General features: G+C 40.1%; 2 protein-coding genes across 6 annotated transcripts in view; one reads left to right on the plus strand and one right to left on the minus strand.

The window, feature by feature from the left end:
• ARL13B (ARF like GTPase 13B) overlaps nt 1-5,606 on the minus strand; it is a 50,418-nt gene extending 44,812 nt beyond the window's left edge. For 2 of the 3 annotated variants that reach the window (XM_082050567.1, XM_082050565.1), the window contains exon 1: nt 324-503. In XM_082050567.1, coding sequence (XP_081906693.1) covers nt 324-382 — 59 coding nt within the window. In that variant the 5' untranslated portion in view covers nt 383-503. Of the gene's footprint in view, nt 1-323; nt 504-5,296 lie in introns of those variants that run through there. The other variant, XM_082050566.1, reaches the window with a different exon arrangement.
• A 116-nt stretch (nt 5,607-5,722) lies between these two features.
• PROS1 (protein S) overlaps nt 5,723-23,699 on the plus strand; it is a 32,213-nt gene continuing 14,236 nt past the window's right edge. The window contains exons 1-8 of one of the 3 annotated variants that reach the window (XM_082050540.1): nt 5,723-5,830; nt 11,103-11,260; nt 12,327-12,351; nt 12,683-12,769; nt 16,489-16,611; nt 16,770-16,892; nt 18,793-18,918; nt 22,672-22,793. In XM_082050540.1, coding sequence (XP_081906666.1) covers nt 11,162-11,260; nt 12,327-12,351; nt 12,683-12,769; nt 16,489-16,611; nt 16,770-16,892; nt 18,793-18,918; nt 22,672-22,793 — 705 coding nt within the window. In that variant the 5' untranslated portion in view covers nt 5,723-5,830; nt 11,103-11,161. Of the gene's footprint in view, nt 5,831-5,968; nt 6,233-6,756; nt 6,788-11,102; nt 11,261-12,326; nt 12,352-12,682; nt 12,770-16,488; nt 16,612-16,769; nt 16,893-18,792; nt 18,919-22,671; nt 22,794-23,699 lie in introns of those variants that run through there. The other 2 variants (XM_082050538.1, XM_082050539.1) reach the window with 2 other exon arrangements.

Below are 23,699 nucleotides of genomic sequence, written 5' to 3' on the forward strand. Positions count from 1 at the left end.
AAATAAACTTTACATCAACATTCTAGCATCACCCCATAATGCTCAACTTGAGGAAACAGTATGCAAAGGACAATATTTTGAACGTTATACTTTCCTGAAGTCAGAAACCAAGGGCCTAAATTAGAGATGATGAACTTTTAACTTTTAAGTTCAGAAGATGTACTGATTCTCTCTTGGAGAAAAAATAAATGATGCATTTTATCTCATAATTAAAAAACATGAGACAATGTTATATAGCAAATAAAGTAAAACATAGGTAAGAGGACATGAAATACAGTCTGAGAAGGTCAGTACAGAAATGTCAAATATTTTTACATTTTTACCTGACAGGTTCCTGCCACCGTTTTAACCAGCTGCAGCAATTGGCCATTAGACTGAACATCTCCCTTCACTAGCCATCTAGAGCCATGAAAACTACAGAAACGATGTGGACAGGCCAGCACAACCCAAGACGACTGGGAGAGAGATTGCAGATGCCAGATGGTGTCTTGTCACTGCTAGTAAGGGAAGAAAAAAAAAAAAAAAAAAAAAGCATAGTTAGCTCCTATGTATAACCAAGGCGAGGATTTTCCCTAGCAGCAGCCTGACCATTCAGAGTGTGCCATATTCAGTAAGCCCTGCAACAGTCTCTTTATATGTTTCAATTTTCCATCCTCTCACACGCCATGTGTCCCCACTTTACATACCTGGGCAGCAACAACACAGTACTCATACAAAATAATAATGCAAGACTACTGCATATAGGGAAACTTGCAAGTTACAGCAGTAAGACAAATCAAGCTATGAGATTCCAGTGCTTGCCTTGCTAACATAGCCCACAGCTCTGCTGACAGACAGAAAATAAGACCAATTTCAAGCATAAGTAAGGCTTGTAAGAACAGAACAGGATAAGGTATTAAAAGCAAATAATGTCCTACCTGTTAAGTATATACATTTAACTGTCAATTTATTTTACACAGAAAGATCCCACAACAAGGAAACTGGGTTCTCCAGGGAGTACTCTGAGGAACTGGCAACTTAATATCTAGTAATTTTCACTAACCAGAAGTATCATGTACTTCCATTATTTTATAATCCCACTTTCTACTCCTCAAGCAGGAGGAAGCAACAGGGAATAGTCCACTTTTTTGTGTTCCTCTGTATAACAAAATGGAGAGTGTGATCATGTGCACACTTATTTCTTTGTATGCACACTTAGCAAAGAAACAGTAAAGCTTACACAAACCATGCAGTCAAGTGCACAAAGATGCAAAAGCTTTAAAATTCCCTTAGTTACAACAATCCTACTGCAAACAACAGTAGCTGCCCATATAAAGGCCTTTTGTAAGCAAGCTTTGGGCAATTTTAATTCACAAGTTCAAATCTACAACCTCCCTGGTAGGATGATGTACCGAGTCTGGCTGCTACTTTCTTCACAACAGCCTGTGGTGCTATGCTTTGTATTTTCAGCTAAAACACTGCTAACACATGAATATTTTGGCTATTACTGGACATGCTTGCACAGCATCAAGGCTTGCTTTCTTTCCCACTCTGACCTGCCTCACTTTCCCCTCAGCCAGTAGACAAGAGGTTGGGAGGGGACACCATCAGCCCCAGCTGATCAAAGGGGTATTCCACAGCATATGATAAGCTCAGCAAAAAACAGCTCAAGGAGGAAGAGAAAAATGTTCATAGTTGTCTTCCTAAGCAGTCATTAAGCATGCTGAGTCCCTGCTTTCCAGAAAGGGGCTGAACATCTGCCCACTGATGGGAAGAAGTGATTTATTCCTCTTTTTGTTCTGATTGAGCATGCAGCTTTTGCTTTCCCCATTATTACCTCTACCCACAATTCTTCTCATCTTCCTTCTATCTTCTCCCCATCCTGTGGGAGACAGGAGTGAGAAAGTCACTGGGGGCATGTCTAGCTGTTGGGCAAGGCCAACCCACCACTGACCTTCTCAATGGCAACATGTGGCTAAAGATAATAACGACTTTGATCTGGGCATGTTATAGCTGATAATTGGCAGGCCCTTGTGCTGGTCACTGAGCTCGCCTACTTTACTGCACATTAGAGTCCAGTGCTTGTTAGTGGCTGGAAAAGGCTGTTCAGGTTGCTTCTCCCTTGGGAAAGGGCAAAGCCATTTGTGGTATCATGCCTGCTCAAGTGCACTTAGTGGGTAGTGTGGAAGCGTAGGGAAATCCAGTGTGTATCTCAAGATTTAAACTTGGAGGAAAATAACGTGTATTTGAGTTGTGCATTACAGGCAGAATACAGCAGGAACCACTTGAACTAAAGGATGATGAGCCTTGTTAGGAATCAACTGAGTGTGGTGGCGACCCAACCCAAGTGGGGCTTGGCACCCAACAGTCCAACGTGCCACTTCCCCTACCCTGAGTGACCACCTCCAGAGATGGAGCCCAAGTCATCAACTCTTCTTATTCAGGGAAGAGGCATGACAGGGGCTCTGGAATAGGGGAATAATATCCATGCAAATGTCATGGGACATGGGATGTTGGTTAAGGACATAACCCATCTCTCCTCCAGAGATTATCACAACCTTTGCGGAAGGAATGTGCATTACCACCTCAGCTCATAGGTTCATATCATCTTAGCTCTCATTTTGATCAGCAGCTTAAGCTAAAGAAACAACTGGATTCATATCAGAGCAGCTGAGATGTAGACAGATATTCCCTACACTAACTTGCCTCCCTAATCAGATTAACTGAGAGTTGTGACACTTTGAACTACCACAGCAAGTCTCCTAAAGCTTGTTTCTCAAAACTCTTTTTTTTTTTTTTTAAACAAATAAATTCCTTTTATATTTTAAATTATAACTAACCTCAAACCAAGGTAATTTCAAATTATGGAGAAAACTGAATATTTAAAGATAACAACTTTCCAAAGCTGTCATGTTCCCAATCTAGGCAAATAAAAGTAGAAAAAAGATGAGGAACTATCCCTAGCAAACATATTTTGCCCCTAAAAAACAATGATGGTTTCAATAATTTATACAGGTAGGAACTGAGAAGTAATGTATTCAAGGATGCCTTTGTGTGGATCTGTCATCAATCAATATCAGAAACTGTCTCTTCTACAGCAGAGACAACAGGTACTCTTTAAATATTTATAATCCATTATATAAGAGCACCCACTATTAGCTTCTCCACAGGAGAACTTAGCATATGAAGATCAGAGAAGTTCCTAAAAAAGAGAGCAAGATGATTACAACCATGACAAGTATTACAATTGGGCTCTGAAGAAGCTAAAAAAATAAAAAATAAATAAAAAAGCAACAACAGAAAAACAAACAAACAAAACAAAACAACAAATGAAAAACCCCAAGCAAACAACCAAACAAAAACCTCAAAAAAGTCACATGCAGTGGAATATGGTGTCTCAACCCACAAGCAAAAATGAACAAAGCTAACTTTGAGAACACAGCTACACAAACTTTCAGCATTTGGCTGGAAAGCAGAATGTAACAGCTTAATGAACAATGCACTAACAAAAACTTAACATTTTCAGTGCCTGAGCATCATCACAGAACAATTCCCATCCCATATTATACAGATTGTCTAGCTTTACAAATTGTCACAAAATTGCTCTAAAGAGCAGATATGGCTCATAGCATACAAAAGAGATTCTTGAAATGAAGAAAATTTGAAATGAAGAAAATTTGTTAAAGCATGAAGAGCGCACGACGACCATATCATAGCAGAGGAATCTTGTTTAAATATAAAACCCTAAAGGGGGTGGGTGGGATGTGACAAATAAGATAACTTTCCAAAACATGCCACTATAGAAGGAAAGGGCACTTCAACATTGCTGAGAAAATTATGGTAGAGAAGCAAGGTACAACATTGTGTGATGTTATTTTTAGAGACTTTATCTCTGAAATATGTATGGAACATGTTCTATGTATTTTATACATTGAGTTAAGAACATTCAGAACTTGCTCCAGATATTCTGTCAGCTTGCACTCTTTAAGATCGTTAAGGTGAAGCAAAACCAACATGTTCAGAAGTACATAAAAGTGTTTAGTTAAGCCAGTATACCATTTATATAGGAGGTCAGCACAAGTGTCAAGGACTAATAATGTCAAAGAACCCAATTTTAGGTAAGAGAACAGAAAAAGTGTACTACAGGGACTAAGAAAAACATGAGAGATAACTGCACTTAACACTCTAGATTAAGATCAATAGCTACGTAGCAGCCCGTATGTTATGTCATCCAAAGTACTGGGTACCAGCAAGTCCAACATATAAAGTCATCTAATGAATAAGTTCACTTACTTCCATATCAAAATACAAACCAAGCACCTTTCACACATTTCACTGTCAGAGTTTATATGTTCTGCCTTTGGTAGATGCTTTTATGGTAGAGAATTTTTTCAGTCATATCAAGCTCTCACTTTCTTTAAAATAATTAAACAATTTAAAGTTGATCCTCCTCATAAAGTTTAATTATTTAACTTCCTACTGTGATATTCCTTACCTGACTTGTTTTAATTTTAAGAATACAGGATTTGAGTTGTATTACCGTTATATTCTGAACAACAAACCAAGTGACTGAGCAGTGAAGGCATATTCAGCAAAAATCTGCTGCCAAAATTGCAGTGTAGTCAACAGGTGCATGAAATGCAAGCAAAAACTATGATGTCTTGAGAGAGTGAAGCACACAATTGTTTGTGAGAAATAGCCCCAGGACAACAAACTCTTCTGTAAAGAAATGAATAGCAGTTCAAGCGAGCTTCCACACTTTCCAGCCACGTTCCTAACACTCTTGTGTTTCCAAAAGAGAAGCAGCCCTAGCACCAGACTTTGGTTGAGGCACGTTTCGTTTGCTTGTCTCTTCCACTGTAGGAGTACTGGCTTTCGTTTTACAAAAAACAACATTTCAGAGAAAATCGACTCTCTGTTGCTTAAACATTTACACGCAGGCTGCCAAACAGCCACAGCCCAAGGCTGCCGCTGCGGACACACAACGATGTGTTCGATACGGGGAGAATGGAGCGGAGCTGGAAGACACTCGACGCGAGCTCCGCCAGCCGGGAGCCGGGCAGGACGCTCGGCCCGAGCCTGCCGGGACGACCCCTCCACCGCGACGATCTCACCTAAAGCAGGCTCACCCCGGGCCCTCCCCGGAGGCGCAAGCACCTGAAGAGCTCCCGCCTCGTCCGCTTTCCGCGGCGCCGTCGGCAGTTCGCCGCGGCTGGAAGCTCAGGCCCCGGGCGAGCCGCACAACCAGCTGCCTCACACCAGCAAACGCGGCGGCCGCCGCTGCCTGCGCGCCCTGTCCCCGACCGGCGGCACTTACCGGTCGCTCAACGGAGGCGCGAGGCGATAACGCCCGAGCGCTAACGGCTCCGCTCCGGCTCCGTTGCTCCGGGCAACGGGAAGCCGCGGCCGAACGCGGGGAGGGGCAGGCGGCGACAGCGGAACGCCGCTCAGCTCCTCCACGCCGGGCCCGACGCGCAGCGGCTCCGGGGACACGTGACCGGCGCCCTGCTCAAGCGAAGCCTCCCATTGGTGGAAGCCGAGATCTCCGAGGCAGTGGGGACGCTTAACCACGCCGGTAACCCATGGTTACCGCTAACGGAAGACGGGAAGGGACAAACTTATCGGTATCAAAGGAGCGCGGAGACGGACAACATCAATGCTCGGACGGAGATGAGCGAGAAGTGCGGCCTGCGGTTAACCAATAGGAACTGGGGGCTCCCTTGGTGCCTGAGGTGGATCAGCCAATCAGCGAGGACAGGGCACTTCCTCGGGTCCCCCGGGCCGAAAGTGAACAACTGCGCGACCCTACAGTAATGCCCGCCGCCGCACTCCCTTTGCTCCTCTCCCGCTGGTGCGAAGCCCTCCTTGGTTTGCGCTCTCTCGCTCTCTGTCCGCGGCGCCCCGACAGCCGCTCCCCAGGAGGATGTCCGCGGAACCCCGTGTGCCCGGCTGCCGCGGCCGCCGCCCCGGAGCGAACCCTTCGCGTCCCCGCAGCGCCATGCTGACGCTCCCGCAGGGCAAAGCTGCCCGGACACAGCCCAGCCTACCCCCCGCCCCGCTGCCCCTCCGTCCCGCCCCCAGAGGCTCGCCCGGCCTCGCTGCCCCGGCCGCGGCGCAGACGAGCAGCCGCGCAGTCACGGCGCCGTGCCCGGTCCCAGCTGCCCCCCGGCAGCGATGAGGCCGCGGGGCAGGTGGTGCCTCCCGCTGCTGGTGGGCCTGGCGGTGGCCATCGCCCTCGCGGAGGCCGCGACGTGTGAGTGAGGCAAGGCGGGAGGGCTGGGGGGCGAGCAGGGCCGGGGCGTGTGGGCCGTGTCCGTTAACGCCCCTCGCGCTACCAACCGCCCACCCTTGAGGGCCGGGGGCGCCGGGATCCCCCGCAGCGAGCTGCTGAGCGGGGGCAGGCGCTGTTCCCCGTGAAAGTGGGGACGGGGGTGCGGCAGGCGGCCGCCTCAGCACCGGGGCGAGGGGCGGCCCTTCCCACCCGTCCGACGCATCGCGTCGTCCCTTCCCGGGTAGGTGCCACTGAGCCACCGCCTTGGTGGAGCGCCTTGATCCCCGTCGGTTTTGGCCGCTCTCTCGAAGCCAGTGGTTACTGTTAGGGCAGCTGAGAGGTAGCTTGAAGGCTGGTCGCGGCTGGGAAGATGTTTGCGGCCGAAACGCAGTTCTGCAGCTCAGGGAAAGTGTTGCCTTCAAACGGCGCTTGACTCGCTTGGAAGCAGAACGCTCGAGAGATCATGAGCTCAGGAGAGTGGCATTATTGTGGAGTCCGGGCAAGCAGCCCTGACTCTCTTGATGAGTTCAGATGTAGGTAAGAACTACACGTTCTCTCATTTAAATTTTAAAAAAATCAAAGCTTATGTCTTTGATGTGTGAGTCTTTGAGCTTAGTACTAAAGGAAGACAATATGTACCTGGAAAGGCAGAATTGCAGCTCAAAGTAAGCCTGTTTCTGACGTGTTTTACTAATGATTAAACAGGCAGAAGAGAAACTAATGTTTACTATTCAGACTTCTGTTTGAATTCTAGGGATTCTGACTATGAAGGGACCAGTACGGAAAGATGAAAGTTCATTTTTTAACTTATTTTTTAACAAATCATAAAAATAAAACTTCTGATACATCTTTCATCATGTTCTTTTCTCCTGTTTTAATCACATTTTATGTTCAGTTTTTTTCCCCTCACTGTATACTTTGTCAGTTCTCTCTTTTATGAACAGTGGGAAATCAGAAATTGTCCTACTCATGCAAAATTTCTGTGGTCCCTGTAGTCTGGTTACCTATCCCGTGCTCTGAACAATGCCAGAGATTTCTGGGATGGGAAAAAAAAAACCAAACAAGAAAGCAGAAAGATCTTAATAATGCAGATTATACATTCAATAATAATAATGAAAAGGCGCCTCTTTGCAAGTCTGAGTGCAACTGTGTTTGGTCCAACATCCAGTAAGGGACAAGTTTTGGAAAATATGGAGGAGGAACAGGCAAACATTAACAGGTGGTTGGCCTTACTTTGTTGGCAGCATAAAGCTTGTGTCAGTGATGGGCATTTCAGAAGTCACTGGAACTGTGGAGCTGATTGCAATATAGCAGCTGTACAGATAAGATGACTCCTCTTTGTACGGTGGCATCACATTTCCTTCTTATTCAGTTCATTGAGTCTTCTGAGTTTCTGGGAGAGAGCACTTGTAGACTACAACTGAGTATTAGGTTAGCTGCTCTAAGCTATGTTTAACTAGCCCACTTAAGGCAGGTTTATAGTTGTATCTGCACTATAAAACAGCTGTAAAGCAACACTGAATCTCATCCTCTCCCCTCATTTTTTTTTCTTTTTTAGTGTTACTTTTAAACAGGTACTTGACAAGTAATCACTACACTGTGTCTGTACGACATCTGTTGAAATCAGAACGCTGTTTAATTCCATATGGCTACAGTGATAATCAAATAAACACAGAGTTCATTAAGGGTTAACTATTGCTTTGGCAGGCTTAGAGGTGGGCTGGAGTTTCCTGTAATCAAACTGGCAGCAGTAGCAGTGAGGATTTTATATATATATAAAGGTACTACCATAATCTTTGCAAGGAGAAACCAGTTGAATAAATACACTACTAATTCTGTGCATGAAAAAATGAAATATTTGAAATAAAAATATGGAATTTGCATTGAGTTACATGTTTTATTTAAAATCAAAAGTCATAGGAAGTCAGCTTAGCAGAAGGCTGAATGTAGGGGATGTGATGTAGAGAATATTTCTATTATCCCAATGTACTGAAAACATGAGGTGGGCAGTGTTATATATGGTGTAACGTCCTCAAGAACATTGCACACACTTGGAATTTTCTTGCGCTTTGTTTACTGAAAAACTGTGTCAAAATGAGAGTGATGAGAGAAGATAATCAGCTGTGAAGTAGGCCCCATCTACACCACAAAGCCTCTGCCTCAAAGCTATGTCAGCATGATTATGCTAGTAGTAACCTTCAATGTAAACAAAATTAGCAGGTGGAATGCAGTTTTACTGTTTTGTTGTCACTCCAGTTGCCTCAAAACAGATAGAGTTTCTCTGTCCTTCTTTATTAGTCTGCTTTTATGTAATGACAAATACAGCCATTTACCTAAATGAATTAAGATGACACTGCTAGCAACAGTTGGTGATAAATAATCAAAATGTTTTTCTGCTTTCCAGTGCAATTGGGTCTCAGAAGAGCTCTTATGAGGCCCTTCTTGTTCTGTCATCTCATTGTGCTTTTTGCGCATCTCCCAGCAGATAATATCTTAATGGCCAGCTCATGGATTGAGACAAAAGGTCTATGAGATCTGCAGTTGGAGCAGTTCATTGTTCCTCCTAGCAGCAGTTTCCAATTCGTTTCAAAGTGCTGTATGAGAGATATGTAACAACAAGAGGATCGAAATCCAGATCTTGAAATACATTGTTAACAGCCCTTGAGTTGTACTTATGACATACCTAAGATTTGTGAAAGTGACAAAAAGTAGTGGAGGGAAGCAGACTTGAGTAATTTAATTTGTGCCAAGAATTTCTGAAAGTGGGCACCCAGAAAGTAGGATAAGACTTTTCTTTCTCTGAGCAGTTTTCTTGAGCATCAGTCTTCACCTTACAGAGTTCTTTCCATTCTCCAGTAAGAGCACCACATAGATCAACATATAAAGAAGAAGAAACGAATCCTCAAATACCAGACTGTTGCCTGCTCAAATATTTAGTATATATACTTAGTGGTGAAGGGCACAAGGTGACTGCTCCTTGCATTTCTAAGCAACTTGCTGGTTGCTCTCTGAGAGAAAGGTATGCTTCAAAACTTTGGAGATGTGCTGTAGTATATTATCTTATGCTCAGGGAATAATGCCTGTTGGCTTAGTCTTACCAGAATGAAAGCAAGTACATCAATTTGAAGTGACAAGCTTGTCCCACACCAAATTCATTTAGGATGCTGTGACAGAAAGATTTCTTTAGGTCATTACCCAATGTTGCAGCACTTCAGAGTGCTTTGGTTGTGTTTCCTGTCACTTGATAGAGACGTTTAGTAATGTGTTTAGGATAGTATGGTTTTAGTTACATCTGTTACCTGAAAGCTATTCTCACTTCAAGTTCTGGGCCTCATTAGCTGCTCTTTCTGATACGCATTTTAAAGTTTTTTCTTTCCCATTAGTGCACAGGTGTTGGGAGGCTGTTCTCTGACACTTGGCTGCTGGTGTGTCTCAGAAAGGTGCTCTGGGGTTGAGGTATTGCATGCTCATAAACAGTACTGCATTGACTAGGTCTGCTTAAATTAATCTTCGTAGACTAGTAATGAATACATATGTACACCATATCTGGTTGGCACTGTAGGAGTCATGACCCTCACGCAGTTGTGCTAGTCCTGAGAGGTTGTGCAAAGGCTGATAAAAGAAGGACAGGTGTAGAACTGTGGTTCTCCCTAGCTAACATATGTCAGCCATGCTCTTTAACCCTATGAGATGGACTTCTTCCAATTTCTTTTTTTCTCAGTCACAAGGTATGTCCAAAAATTGAACTAACGAGGCAGTCTAATTTAGTTGTTGTTCTGTGTTGTGTGCTTTTGTCCTGGTTTTGTTAAAAACAAGACTTGTCTTTCAGCTATGTTCTTCTAGGTGGCCGTACTTTTTCTGAGTTTTAGCCTGCATATTTTTCCTTGGATGCTGTAGTCAGTGCTGATAAGAAGACCAATGAAATGCTGAAGAAGTTCATGTTTAGATTTATTACTATGGTAGCCAAGGTTTACATAGAAGCAAAGTGACATCTTTCATTTTTAATATCATTTCTCAACTCATTTGTTCACCATTTGTGTAAAGGTCAATAAAGTGACAATAACAAGACACATGAAAACTAAGTAATGACACAAAACATGATGGATCTGAAATACGAAAGCTAGGACTATATTTTATCTTCGTAAAAAGAGAATGCATTTGTAGGTTGTATGCCTTGATATTTCTCAGGACCTAATTCTCACCTTTTGCTTTGTCTTTTTATTTACAGTTCTGAAAAATAAAATAACATTAATGCTAATTACATTTATGTTAATTACACCTCCATCCCTTGAGGTGTTTAAAAGGTGTATAGATTAGGTTCTTAGGGACATGGTTTAGTGCTAGAATTAGGTTATGGTTGGACTCGATGATCTTGAGGGTCTTTTGCAGCTGAAATGATTCTATGATTTTATTATATAACAGCCTGATTATATAAGCACATTTTTGGTCTCATAAGTTAAATAGGATCAGAATATTTACTTTTAGATCACTGAAACATATAAAAGGCTTCACAGCTTTTTTGTACTTACTGGTCACATATCTCACTTTGTAATATCCATAGCTTAAAAAAAAAATCTTGTCCTGAATATGACATTTGAATTATGTTTCAGGCATAGCATTGCACAGACTTTTTTTGGGTGACTCAGGATTTTTTTGTCAGAAACAACTGCTTCACAAACAGAAAACAGAATCCTAGGATTGTTTGCCCATTTGCCAAAATGATAGCAAACAGCAGCTCCTGAGTAAGCATTTAATTCAGATTTTTGTTTTAGATTCTCATATTTGTTCAGTGTTTACAATGTTTTTCAGCTGTTTAAATAAATAACAACAGAGCTCCTTTGTTTCTACAAAGTTTTATCTCAGCAGTATGCCTCTCAGTTCCTGGTGAGGAAACGTCGAGCAAATTCTTTTATGGAAGAAAGTAAGAAGGGAAATTTAGAAAGAGAGTGCATTGAAGAATTATGCAATAAGGAAGAAGCCAGGGAAATCTTTGAAAATAATCCTGAAACTGTAAGTATCTGATTAATATCTATGAGGTAGGTAGTAGTTCTTTGCAGAGGGAATGCTAAAAGTACGTGAAATTCACACTGCAAAGCAGAAAAAAATCTCAGCATGCAGACCAAGAACTGCTTTGAAATTCTTTTGTGTATAGAACCCACACAATTAATAATGAAGACTGTATAAGCAAAGAGAATAGTTGACTAGATATTATTTTAATTTCAAGTACGGATCACCAGTTTTAGACCACAGTTGTCTGCAAGCATTCCATGTGGAGAAACCCTGTTGGCTTCAATTAAAATTCTACTCAAAGGATGCATGGCAGTGCAGCCCTTTTAATAAGGGGACTGGACATTTTACTCTGATTTTTTTTCCCGGTTGGGAGAACTTTCCTCTTGCATTCAGTCCCAGTGCATATTGTTTAGTATTAGATAAATTTTATTCAGTTTTGTACTACAAAAGGGTCATTACAAAAAATATGTGGTTAAATCAAGTTCTTGTTTTGCAAACTAAGAATCAGTTCCATGTTCTGACTTTGATAAAACTCCATGTATTTTGATATTCTGATTGTCAAGATTAAATTGTTACAGTAATCAATAATAATTTATTTTTAACAATGTCTGGTTTAGTAATGCTTTTCATTTTATTTTGAATCAAGATGCAAGATGTTCAACATTTGCAGGGGTTTTTGTTTATTTTAGGGTGACAAGGGGAAATAAGGGAGGCTGCTCTGCATCCAGTAACAACATTGGGCAAGATATTCCCATTCAAAGAGACAGTTTTCAAAGTCATTTTGACACCAAATTAATTTTCATTTTCTTCATTTTGGAAGTGTCCAATTCAATGCAGTATCTTAATCTCTCCAGTGAGCCTTGTGTTTATTAAGTAATCTGCTGCCTTAGCCTAAACAGTTATAATATAGAAAACTTGTTCTACATTCTATGAGTCAAAATGACTTTTTCTTTTTTGCTTCTTTTACAGTTATAAACAAAAGATACTTTAGAACATATTCAGTAGTATATTTTACTGCAGTTCTATCTACCTTACATTTTTCTTACTCTTTATTTCTCTTTTGCAGGAATATTTTTATCCCAAATATTTAAGTAAGTACAAAAAGCCTGAACAACCCTAGTATATCATTCACTGGTCTTCTTATTTAGGTAATACTAGTTTAGTTATTCTGCCCATAGCACCTGAATGATTTCCTTGCTGATTATAATGCATAGTAGCTCCTAGGCAGTTCTGCCTGCTTAGATCCTAGCAGAGGCACTCAGAAGATTGGTCTGTGATCAGCTGTCCTTAATATGCCCAGACAAGTTTTCTAATTCAGGCTGTGAGAACAGACTCTTTGAAGATGCTATGCATAAGCTGTTGTAATTTCAGTCTAAATGAGTGTTTGTATCATAAGCAGATTGTGTGGGTTTGCATTTGCAGGCTGCCTTGCCTCCCATCGAGCAGGGGTTTTCAGGGTTACTGCAGTTACTCCAGATTCTCCAGATGACCTGAGAGTTTGTGTCAATGGTAAGTGCTGCTGTTACTTTACCTGATGCACTCTGTACCTAATGCACACATGTACATGGCTAAAAAGTAGTTCACATAGGTAAAAAAAGAGATCGATCTCCATTTAACTCAGGCAAACTCAGTTATCTGGAGCAGCAATTGACAAAAAATATTAGGTGAGATGGAGAGTTTTAGAGCAAGTGGTGTGACTCTTTTTAACTTTATAAAGCATGCTGTAAAAGAAATGTAATTAACTGCAAAATGGAAGGCAGAATTCTTCTGGAAACACAGAAGACTGTCCTACACCAACCCTACTATGTCCTCTGCATTTTATCATGTCTTTAATAGTTATGCCTGACTCTTTGCATCTAGCAAGTGCTGTTCTGTCAGTTAAGGGAAGGGACCATTTGATTAATTCTCCTTTCTACCACTCTTTGGCCCACTGTAGCCTTTCATGAAGCGTGTAACATTACCAGCTGTAAAATTCAAACATTAGCTGGAAAAGATAGTCATTGACTCCAGATGCAAGAAGGTCACAAAGCATGAAGCTTATGACTCTGCTCAAATATTTTATTTTTTATGCCTACACATTCGTAAGTCCAGTGTGAATTCTTTTTTTTTTTTTCCTAGTAAAAATCACAAGAAGCAATCTGTACCATATTTCTTACTTGTCACAGTTGAAACATCTCTCTAAACCTCTTAAATCGTTATAGCCTGTTTACATCAAAGAAGCTTGTAGTTAGTTTGGATAGGAATACTTATCTTTAGCCATCTGACACTGTTTTTGTCATTAAGAGTAACAGAAGACAAAAATATCTTTAATAATTACACTGCACATGGTCATGGATGAACATATTTTCCAGATCACTTGACCTATGCAACTGCTGTCCCAAACTAAAGTGTACTCCTATTCATATCAGTCTATCTCAGTCTCATTAGAGGTCCTAGAAGGAAAGGATTTTTCAGAATTGTGTAAATGTGCAGTTTTTGTGCATTACCCAGTGAAAACAACTAGTTTACTTGATAATCATTGTATTTCCTTATTTGGGTTGACATTACAAAATCAAATTAAAAAGAAAAAAAATTGCTGTTGCTTAGTCACCGGGATAAAGGAGAGGTAAAGAGAGTATACATAAAATTTGCAGGTTGTTTCTAAGTCTTAAATGTTCAAAGAAATTCATGCACATTTCTGGAAAGGAGATACTGCTGAGAAAATGGAATTTAAAATTCTCATTAAAACTATATAGCAATTTTCTAAAATGTTTTTTCATTGAGGCAATTATTTGATCTTAACATATTTTTTAAATTATTATTTTTAAAACTATGTCTTTCTGAACATATTGATCCAAATTGTTTTGATATTGTCAAAATGGAAAATCCAAATTTCCTAATGATAAATAAATAAGTTATAATAGGTACTTTTTTATAACAACACAGTAACCAGTTTGAATCTCAAGCTAAAAAAAAATAATCAAGGAATAAAACTAACAATGCAAATAGAATTGAAAAATAATTTCATTGTTTTCAGACTTGCCCAAAAGACTTATTTCAGAAGAGAAATGAACCTATTTCAGAACACACACTTCTGGATAAACAGTTACAAAAAATAATTAATATGTTGACTTTTTTATCCCCATCGATGAAGGAAAAGGAAAATTTCCACAGGAATAGAAGATTCTCTTTCATGCTTTTCTAATCCAAGCACATATCTAAGCTGCATCTTTAAGTCTCTAAACATCTCTGTCCCTCAAATCTGTATACTTAATTGCTTTTTAAAATAAGCAGTTAAAAATCCCTGCATTTACAGCTATGCCCCTCACCATGACACATCTCATGAATACCAGACCCTCTGAGTGGCAGAGGTTACAAGTACCACAGCGCACTTCTTGCCACCTACCTGGTACATTGCAGGCTAAGTTCTGACATTTAGTTTTTGTCACAAATGTTTGTCAAAAAGCATTGCTGGGTAGTAGATCAGAAGGCACCCTGAACAGGGAAGAGAAGAAATAGCTGCTACATTACTGCTCCTGCAGTGACATCTTAATCATTCATCTGTGGACATAGCCTCTTTGTCTATCCAGTCCTATCCATCCCATCTTGTCTTCTTCCTCTGGTGTATTTCACCATTTATTTTTTTCATTCATTGGTTTCCTCATTTTGCCCGTAGTATCCTTAATTTTCCTCATTCCATCTACTCATGTTTCACACTGCCAACCAGACTCTGCCAGCTGTCACTACCTTTTGCTCAGAAACATTTGTAACCAAGTCTGTTCCCCATTTGCACACTCTAAGGGTAACCAACTTCCACCTCTATCACTTACTAAATGCTTTGCTCATACCAAGCTTGGTTCACATACTTGTTCCTGCACCTGCTAAAGCAGTAAATAATCAAAAAGGAGGAAAAAAACTAAGGGAGTTCCAGAACATACTTTTGGATATTGCTGTGAAGGATCCATACATACATAAACTGCATTCTTGTTATTTCTTCTGTGCAATTTCTTCTGTCAGTCTTCATCTGCAACATGTTCTATGACATGCAGCACCTAAGCTGGAGGTGCTCAAGTTTTGGAGCTCAGCTGACCCCTCAGTTTTTGTTTTACTTGCAGCAGAATTTAATTAGAAGTAGCTTTAATTGACACAGATTTTTTTAAGCTTTCTTAAGTGACAGAAGGCTAAACTTACAATTCTATGCTGCTCAGTTCTTTAGCTCTTTTGAGTGAAGAAACATTTAAGAAATCTAATGAGGCCTTAGGTATAGAATTGTAGCAAGTTTCAGTCTGCAGGAACACATGCTTTTCATTCTGTTACCTGTTCTTTTAGGACACTACTTTTTTTTTTAAAAGCATGCCTCAGAATTACATTCCAGAGCTTTATAAAATACATAACTTTAAAGTAGAAACAATGTATTTGTAGTGTTTGGAGGCTTGCAGAAAAATAGTCTGTAAAGCTACCAGCATATTTAGAAAGCACGAATAGAATGATGCCTTATGTGATATGCTGATGTAAAATTATGAAAATGGTGGGAAAAGTTAAAAAACGTCACGTATTTTTGTTGGAGCAAAAAAGGCAGTGAATTCTGTGTTCTGTGCCCCAGTCTATGTATTTTGAGCCTTGCTTTCTGAGGTCTTGCCAGCATGTATGAAGAGTCTTCAATCATTCTTTACAATACAAATTTGTCATTGAAGTTAATATTTGTAAAAGGTAGCAATATTAGACACTGAGGTATCCAGTCTACGCCCAGCACCTGGACAGCCAAGGCAACCCAAGGTGTTAGTTTCTCTGTAAATATGACCCTCCTTGAACAGAGGAACTGATCTCTGTAATCTTGAGTGCTTGATATCCTTGAAACTTTGGTATTTCTAGTGAAATTTGTGGTAATATGATGTGGCAGAGCACTGTTCTTAGTCAAGTGCATCCTTAAAATGTAATGAAAATAGTATCGAGTCTGTGTTTGTTCACATCTTTCAGGGATTAACATGGCTTTGTGAGTCATTTGTTTTCTGTTTGTTTTCTATCTGACAAAGTACTGGTGGCTTTGTTTTTTGTCAGTCACCTGCAAATTCTTGCTAGCTGAATTAGTAGCACAATGGTTGTAACGTACTTGATGTTGTGCATCAAGCCCTTTCCTATTTCATGAAAGGTGAAAGGTACCTGTGGGAAGAGAAGAAGAAAGACTAAACTGATCCTTGAGGAAAAATAACCCAAAATAACAAGTGTTTCCAATGTTTTCTATCCCACAGAAATTTCAAACCAGTGTAGCCCTCTACCATGCCATAAAGATGGATATAAGGACTGCATAGATGGACAAGCCAAATATACGTGTATCTGTAAACCTGGGTGGCAAGGAGAGAAATGTGAAGAAGGTATAGTCTCTAATCTCATTACCGTGTTAGTTCTCAGGAAGACTATTCTAGTTCTACTATTATTGAATAATACCAGATCTTTAAACGTATGTACCCCACACAGTTGGTCAATTAATGTCTTCCCCTGAGCAGAGATTTTTATTTTGTTTTCTTTGCAGATATAAATGAATGTGAAGACTTAAATGGGGGTTGTAGCCAACGCTGTTCCAATTTACCTGGAAGCTACCGTTGTTTATGTGAAGATGGCTACTTCATGCACTCAAATAAACGGGATTGTGGAGGTAGGAAGTGAGACTTAAGGAGAACATCATTACATGACAGTACCTTGCCTGTTGACTAGAGAGGCAAGTATTTAGTCCAGTAGTTCCATAAATGCTCTAAGTCAGCAAAAGTTTGCATTGCCTCTGAAAGATGCAGTCCTCCTTCAACCTGGCTACACACTACCCGCAGCCTTACACCACTGCAAGCATTTGGGCAACCATATAGTGAACCAGATCAAAGAACTGAGGTGGGTTGAAACAAATAGAGGAAAGAAAAAAAAAAAGAAAAAAAAAGAGAAATACTATATATTAGATTCTGCTTCTTTACTAGAACTCTGTAAACCTTGTTTTGGTCACTAACCAGTTTCCCATACCCCTTAAGCATGCTGAAACAAGAATCTAGAGTGGTGCGACCAGCTAACATTCTTGCCATGGAAATCCTGTCTGGTAAACACTGGTTTAGGCTGAATCACTCCTAATTAGTAATGATGCTCTTTTGGGAGTCTGAAGTTCATTGGAGAAGCTATTAATGAACCTGAAAATGCTCTTAATGGAGAGAAGGATTTGTCTTTAACTCACTCAGCATAATTTTTTTTCTGTACATGCTCGTATCTGTTATTATTTGCCATGACCTACGTGATTCATTCCAATTCCAGATAAAGACTATGTCTTGACATAATTAGCAATTCTTACTGCATAGTTAAAAAACAACACAACCTCATTCCAGTTTAATGTCATATGTTTTATTGTTGAACTATGCCAACAGTTTTGAATAATGTTGAATACTATAAGAGGCCAGATTAGAAGGCCATCTCCTGTTGTCATTTCCTTTAGTCTTTTTCTTTCTTTCCTTTCGTCTTTTTTTTTTTTTTGCAAATGAATTATTTCCAAAGAAATTCCAGAAGGACAGAAGATTGCTGTTTTGTCAAAAAGGGCAAGAAGATAAGTTGTTTAGAATCTCTGTAATTCTTGGAAAGATACTGGAAAAGTTGGTTAAAAATAATCAAAGATAAAAATAAACTAATATACCTTAGTACCTAGAGCACTAGTTTTGTCATTTGATAAATGTGATTAAGTGTTTCATTACATCCAACTACAAAATTTTACACCTAGGAATTTGGAGTACACACAATAACTTTAGAAAAGTAGGTCAAATTCAGGACAGCTTATATTTAAAAAAATGTTTTGGGAGTCTTTTCAAGTCAGTGGCAGAATCTGTTCTCCCTTTGCAGCACCATTTCCACAGCTACTACAAAACCACAGAGAAAACCAGAATGATCGCTGCTCATACAAGTAGGAATTGAAGTACTACCAGAGATATGATATTTTTCTGTCTACAAGACATTTAATAAGATTGATACTGTATGCTGCATCCAGTTGTCACATCTGCATTTTGAAAATGACATTGGAAAATTGGAAACAACACAGAAGATAGTGGAATGGTTTGAGGGATGGAGAGACAGTGAGGGACCTGAACACCTGTCAACATAGCCAATTAAAAGACAGTTGTGACATGAACTGCATGTAAGAATCTCTGATAGGATTATCCGTTGTCTTTCTGGATGTCTTTTTCTAAGATAGGATTTTATTATGCAGTCTGGTTTAGCTTACAGGAAATCTGCAGACTCTCTCTCCGCCTTCCTGGATATGCATCCTTTTTCCTGTTGTCCACAGAATACATGAGAGAATGAGAAATGTAGGCAGGCAGAAAAGTTGTTTTTCACTGAGGGCGTGCAGAAGTGCCTTTTAGAGACTGGAAATCTTTACGGTTATAGCTATAGTGTGCTAGAAACCATGGTAAACCTAGCAAGAAAGAACCAGTTTGGCAGCCTCATTCCATTTGCACAGTTTTGGATAGGGTCAGGAAAAAAATGATATGCAAGGGAGTGACTTGTTTTTAATAACTTATTTGTATTTCTAGATATAAATGAATGTGTGTTACATCCAAATATCTGTGGGACAGCCACCTGTAAAAACACCCTGGGGAAATATGAATGTGAATGTGCAGAAGGCTACATGTACAATCCAACTTCCAAGAACTGTGAAGGTAGGTCTTCCTCCCCCACCCCACCTTTTCTTTTTATCTTCCGCTTTTTTTGATTCCACTGCTCTACCAAACTCCAACATGTTCTCTAGTGGTGTATTTATTAATCTTGATATTGTTTATTACAGTATGACCCCACTGTTTGTTCTTTCAGAGGTTCAATCAGGCTATATTGCATGTTGTGTATACAGTTGCAATTACTTACCCCTAGACGTTTGAGGATTTTACAGTATATTCCTGTGTGCTGCTGTATGCCAGATAACTTTCACAGTCCATGGGAGCTCTCCTGTCCCACTGCAGAGAGCACTTTCTGTCCAAGCTCTCAAATCAGCTAGAATGTTTCTTTTGGATAACTTGGAGCAATATGTTGAGATTTTGGACATTACTAGTGTGTCTTGTACCCTGTTTTTAAACATCCTTACAGTTATAAGGATGAAATATTTCATGTCAATCGGTTTAAAGTTTACCCCTTATTTGAGACAAGTTATAGCAAAAGCAATTGAAAGTACTTATTTGGCAATTCTAAACTGGGCAAAACAGTTAGTAAGATTTACAGAGAATCGCCAGAAATGAAAACCATGCTTAATCTAGTTGTCTCAAAACCCTAAAAAGCTTCTCGTTCTCCATCTGATAGGCTGTTTAGGTGCTTGTTTAGCCCTCATGTCCAGGGGCTCTGTCCTTTATATGTCCTTAGATCTCAGATATTGGAAAGAGCTTTTCACTGGCGTCATTGAATTCTGTTTAAAATAACATTTGTCTAGTCCTTCCTTGGGGTATCTAGTTATGCTAGAAAACTGATCACCATTCTAGGCTGGATATGCCAGCATGGCAGTTGTATAAAAGAGTTTTTTATAAAGACCACACATTTAAAAAAAAAATGTTCTTAAATATCCAGAAAGGGAGCGATGAAAAAAGGTGCTGCACCAAAAGAATCCTTCCTCAGGAGTATTCTGAAATTAAAATCTAGAAGAAAGAATTTCAAACCAATGTTCTATAACAGTTAGAGTAAAGTTGAAAAGTACTGATAGCTAGCATTCATAAACAGACCATCATAAAATAACCTTTTCAAGTATTGAAAGTATTTGCATAATTGTCCTAGAACATTTTTTTTCTCTACTTGTTAAAGTTTCTGTTTAGTACACACGTCAGAAATTAAATTTCATTTGTAGAAGAGATATATACGCTCTTCGACTTTTACTCTGAAGAGGAATTTTCTATATTGTTAGTGTAAGAAAAATGCAGCAGTGACTAATTTTTATTTTAAATGCTGCCTTTATGTTATTGCTCAAAAGGACACAAAAGTAACTTATTGCTGCCTATGAATCTTTTATTCCATGGCTTTTCATGCAGCTTTCTTGTGACAAAGCTTTGCACAGCAGTCATGATTACATATTCAGATGTCTGCTCTTTGTACTGTTACTATGGGATTAAAACATTACTGACAATTTTGTGTCCTGGCGTCCACTGAAATGAGAAAAAATTCACACTAATTAATCTAATTCTCCCCCCTCTTCGTACTTTCTGCAGATACACAGGTTGCATCAAATTGAACTTAAGTATTGTTTTTCTCCTGAAACATGGATTCCAGAAGGTTGCAAGATGAGGATGTTAAAATGGGCAAAGTCTTACGCCCCTAGAAGGAGGATTATGCTGCTAAGCTTTCAGGCCTTGTTGTAACCACATTAAATGAGTCACCAAATCTTGTCTGAGGACAGGATTGTGCAGAGTGACAGGAATGTAGCCTTACAGAAATACTACATGACATTAGCTTTTCATTATCATATGGCATGCAGGTGGCCAAATTCTGCTGTGCTTATTTAAAAAAACAAGTTTAATACATCTATTCACAACTATCTCTATGATGACAAATACAATTGGAGTGGAATAGAAGATTGTTTGGACTTCTTTCCTCTCTAATTCCTAGGAGAATGTTGCTGCAGTTCTTCATCCCCAGCCTTTGGGAGGCACTATCAGTGGAGGATATCTGTACAGTCCAGTCTTGTTTCATAGAAGCCACAAAATTTTAGATACAGAATTCGATTGTCTTCTTTGCACCTTTACAATTTCAAACATCTTGCCAAAAAAAGGAGTAGTGGGAATGAGTAAGTATGCTTACTGTGCTAGAGGGGTCTGTCTTGCAGTCAGTATTGAGGAGACAAGCCAAGCTGAACCTGTATTTTAAAGAATGCTGTTTTAGCCTTCCACTGAAAGCAGCTTTATAAACCCAGGATGCCACTCAGATTCATTGGTTTGTGCAAATAGCTTCTGCTGGCAGTTTTATTTTGTGGGACTGACATCTGGACAGATCTGTGGGAAACCTTCAAATAGGTCACCCCTCAGTCTCCTCTTCTCCAAGCTAAAGAGACCCAGCTCCCTCAGTCTTTCTTCATAAGGGAGATGCTCCGCTCCCTTAATCATCTTTGTTGCCCCATGCTGGACTCTCTCCAGCAGTTCCCTGTCCTTCTTGAACCGAGGGGCCCAGAACTGGACACAATATTCCAGATGTGGTCTCACCAGGGCAGAGTAGAGGGGGAGGAGAACGAGAACCTCTCTCGACCTACTAACCACCCCTCTTCTAATACACCCCAGGATGCCATTGGCCTTCCTGGCCACAAGGGCATAGTGTTGGCTCATGGTCATCCTACTGTCCACCAGGACCCCCAGGTCCATTTCTCCTACACTGCTCTCTAACAGCTCATTCCCCAACTTATACTGGAACCTGGGGTTGTTCCTGCCCACATGCAAGACTCGACACTTGCCCTTGTTATATTTCGTTAATTTTTTTCCCCGGCTAACTCTCCAGCCTGTCCAGATCCCGCTGGATGGCAGCACAGCTTTCTGGTGTGTCAGCCACTCCTCCCAGCTTGGTGTCATCAGCAAACTTGCTGACAGTGCACTCTGTTCCCTCATCCAAGTCATTGATGAATATATTGGATAGTACTGGTCCCAATACTGACCCTTGAGGCACTCCACTAGACATAGGCCTCCAACTAGACTCTGCCCCATTGACCACGACTCTCTGGCTTCTTCCCGTCAGCCAGTTCACAGTCCGATCATCCCGTCCACACTTCCTCAGTTTAGCTGCAAGGATGCTGTGGGAGACTGTGTCAAATGCTTTACAGTTACATTTGTCTTCTACACAGCCTTTCATTTCTGAATTATTTGTGTGCAGTCTACTGAATAGAAGATGAAGTTCCTTCAGTTGGTTTAGCTTATTTACATATGAAATCAGATTGTTCTTCACAAACAGATGTTGTCTGAAATTTAGTTATTTATTTTTGAGTGTATTTTGCCCTGAGGTTATTGTGGTTTTATGTGAATAAAGCATGTCCTTTCTCCACATACTTGCCATATATACTCTTAAGTTCTCATGACTTCTATAGGGAAAGGAAGATAACTGACCCAGAATGGCATTTCTGCCATAAATGGTAGTGATTTACTGAGGTTTCTTTCACTAATTGAGCCACCTTACAGCTCAGCTTCTTACTGCTTCACAAATCAGACCAAGTTTTTCCCAGCTCTGCATACAAGGCCTCTATCAGATTATGAGGTCTTACACACCCAGCAGGTAATTCTGGATTGTAAATTTTGCATAGAAGACATCCATTAGTTTAGCTTAGAAGCAGTCACCTACTGTATTCATGTTATGCCAGAGAACCCATCTTGTCCATTATTCCATTAATTTATCACATTAGTTTTCAGCCTGTGCTATGAATAATCTGAATAAATCTTTCTGTATTCTTCCATTTCTCCTAGATATTGATGAATGTGCTGAAAATGTTTGTGCTCAACTCTGTGTAAACTCTCCAGGAAGTTATAGCTGCTATTGTGATGGCAGGAAAGGATTCAAGCTCTCTAAGGACATGAAGAATTGTGAGGTAAAACTTTACTACGTAAAATCCCATGCAGAAAATCACAAAGTTGGATATTTCTTGATGACAGCATAAGTTAGATTGAGGAAAACAGGAATCTATTTGAGAGCTGATTCTAAAATTGCCGGGAAAGTTCTGGGGACTCTGAGCTGTGATTTGGCTCACAAAGCAGACCTGGTAGGGATCTGGATGCTATTCAGTTCGTGCATACTCATTTACAGGGTACCCTGTCAAGAGAAACTTGCCTTAACCAGTCATCTTTATTGCCTGCTGCTTCCTAAATAAGTCCCAGTTTTCTCCTATCAAACAAATGATTCCTGCTCAACTTATTCAGAGCCAGAATACTCATTTGTCCATATGTTCCCAGGTTTTCCTTAGACTGCACAAAAGTTTTCACTCACTCTTTCAGAATTACTCTGTGCTTTACTTGTTTGTGTAGAAAAATCTGGATTCTCTTCCACAGTTGTCATCTGCCATATTTTAAGAAAAAGCACTCAGTTATACTTGCCAGTTGAAGTACACCTCGCAGCCAAATCATCTGTTCTTGCTCGGTTTGCAAATTTACACTTCTTCCTAGCAGAAAGTTTGGAATTCTGGAGAATCCCAGTTCAAGGATTTTCCTGTGTACTTTGAAAGGCAGGCTGAGACTTGTTACATGAAGTGAGCTCAGATAACTGCCAACAAAAAACCCCCGTCTCTAACACAATATAATAAAATTTGGCTTAGACTGTAGGAACAAGGTCTGATGCAAGTTCTAGCATGTATGTATTATATCTTGTTTATACTTGCTGAAATTTTTTATCTGAACGACACTTGCAGTCACTATATTTCATTTTGCTTAGAAGAGCATCTTGTAGCCTCCTTACATGTTATTTTCAATACTGTTGTTCAAAAGTTATTAACTCTATCTAG

This window comes from Streptopelia decaocto (genome assembly GCF_964273445.1).
Source record: "Streptopelia decaocto genome assembly, chromosome: 1".
NCBI lineage: Eukaryota > Metazoa > Chordata > Aves > Columbiformes > Columbidae > Streptopelia > Streptopelia decaocto.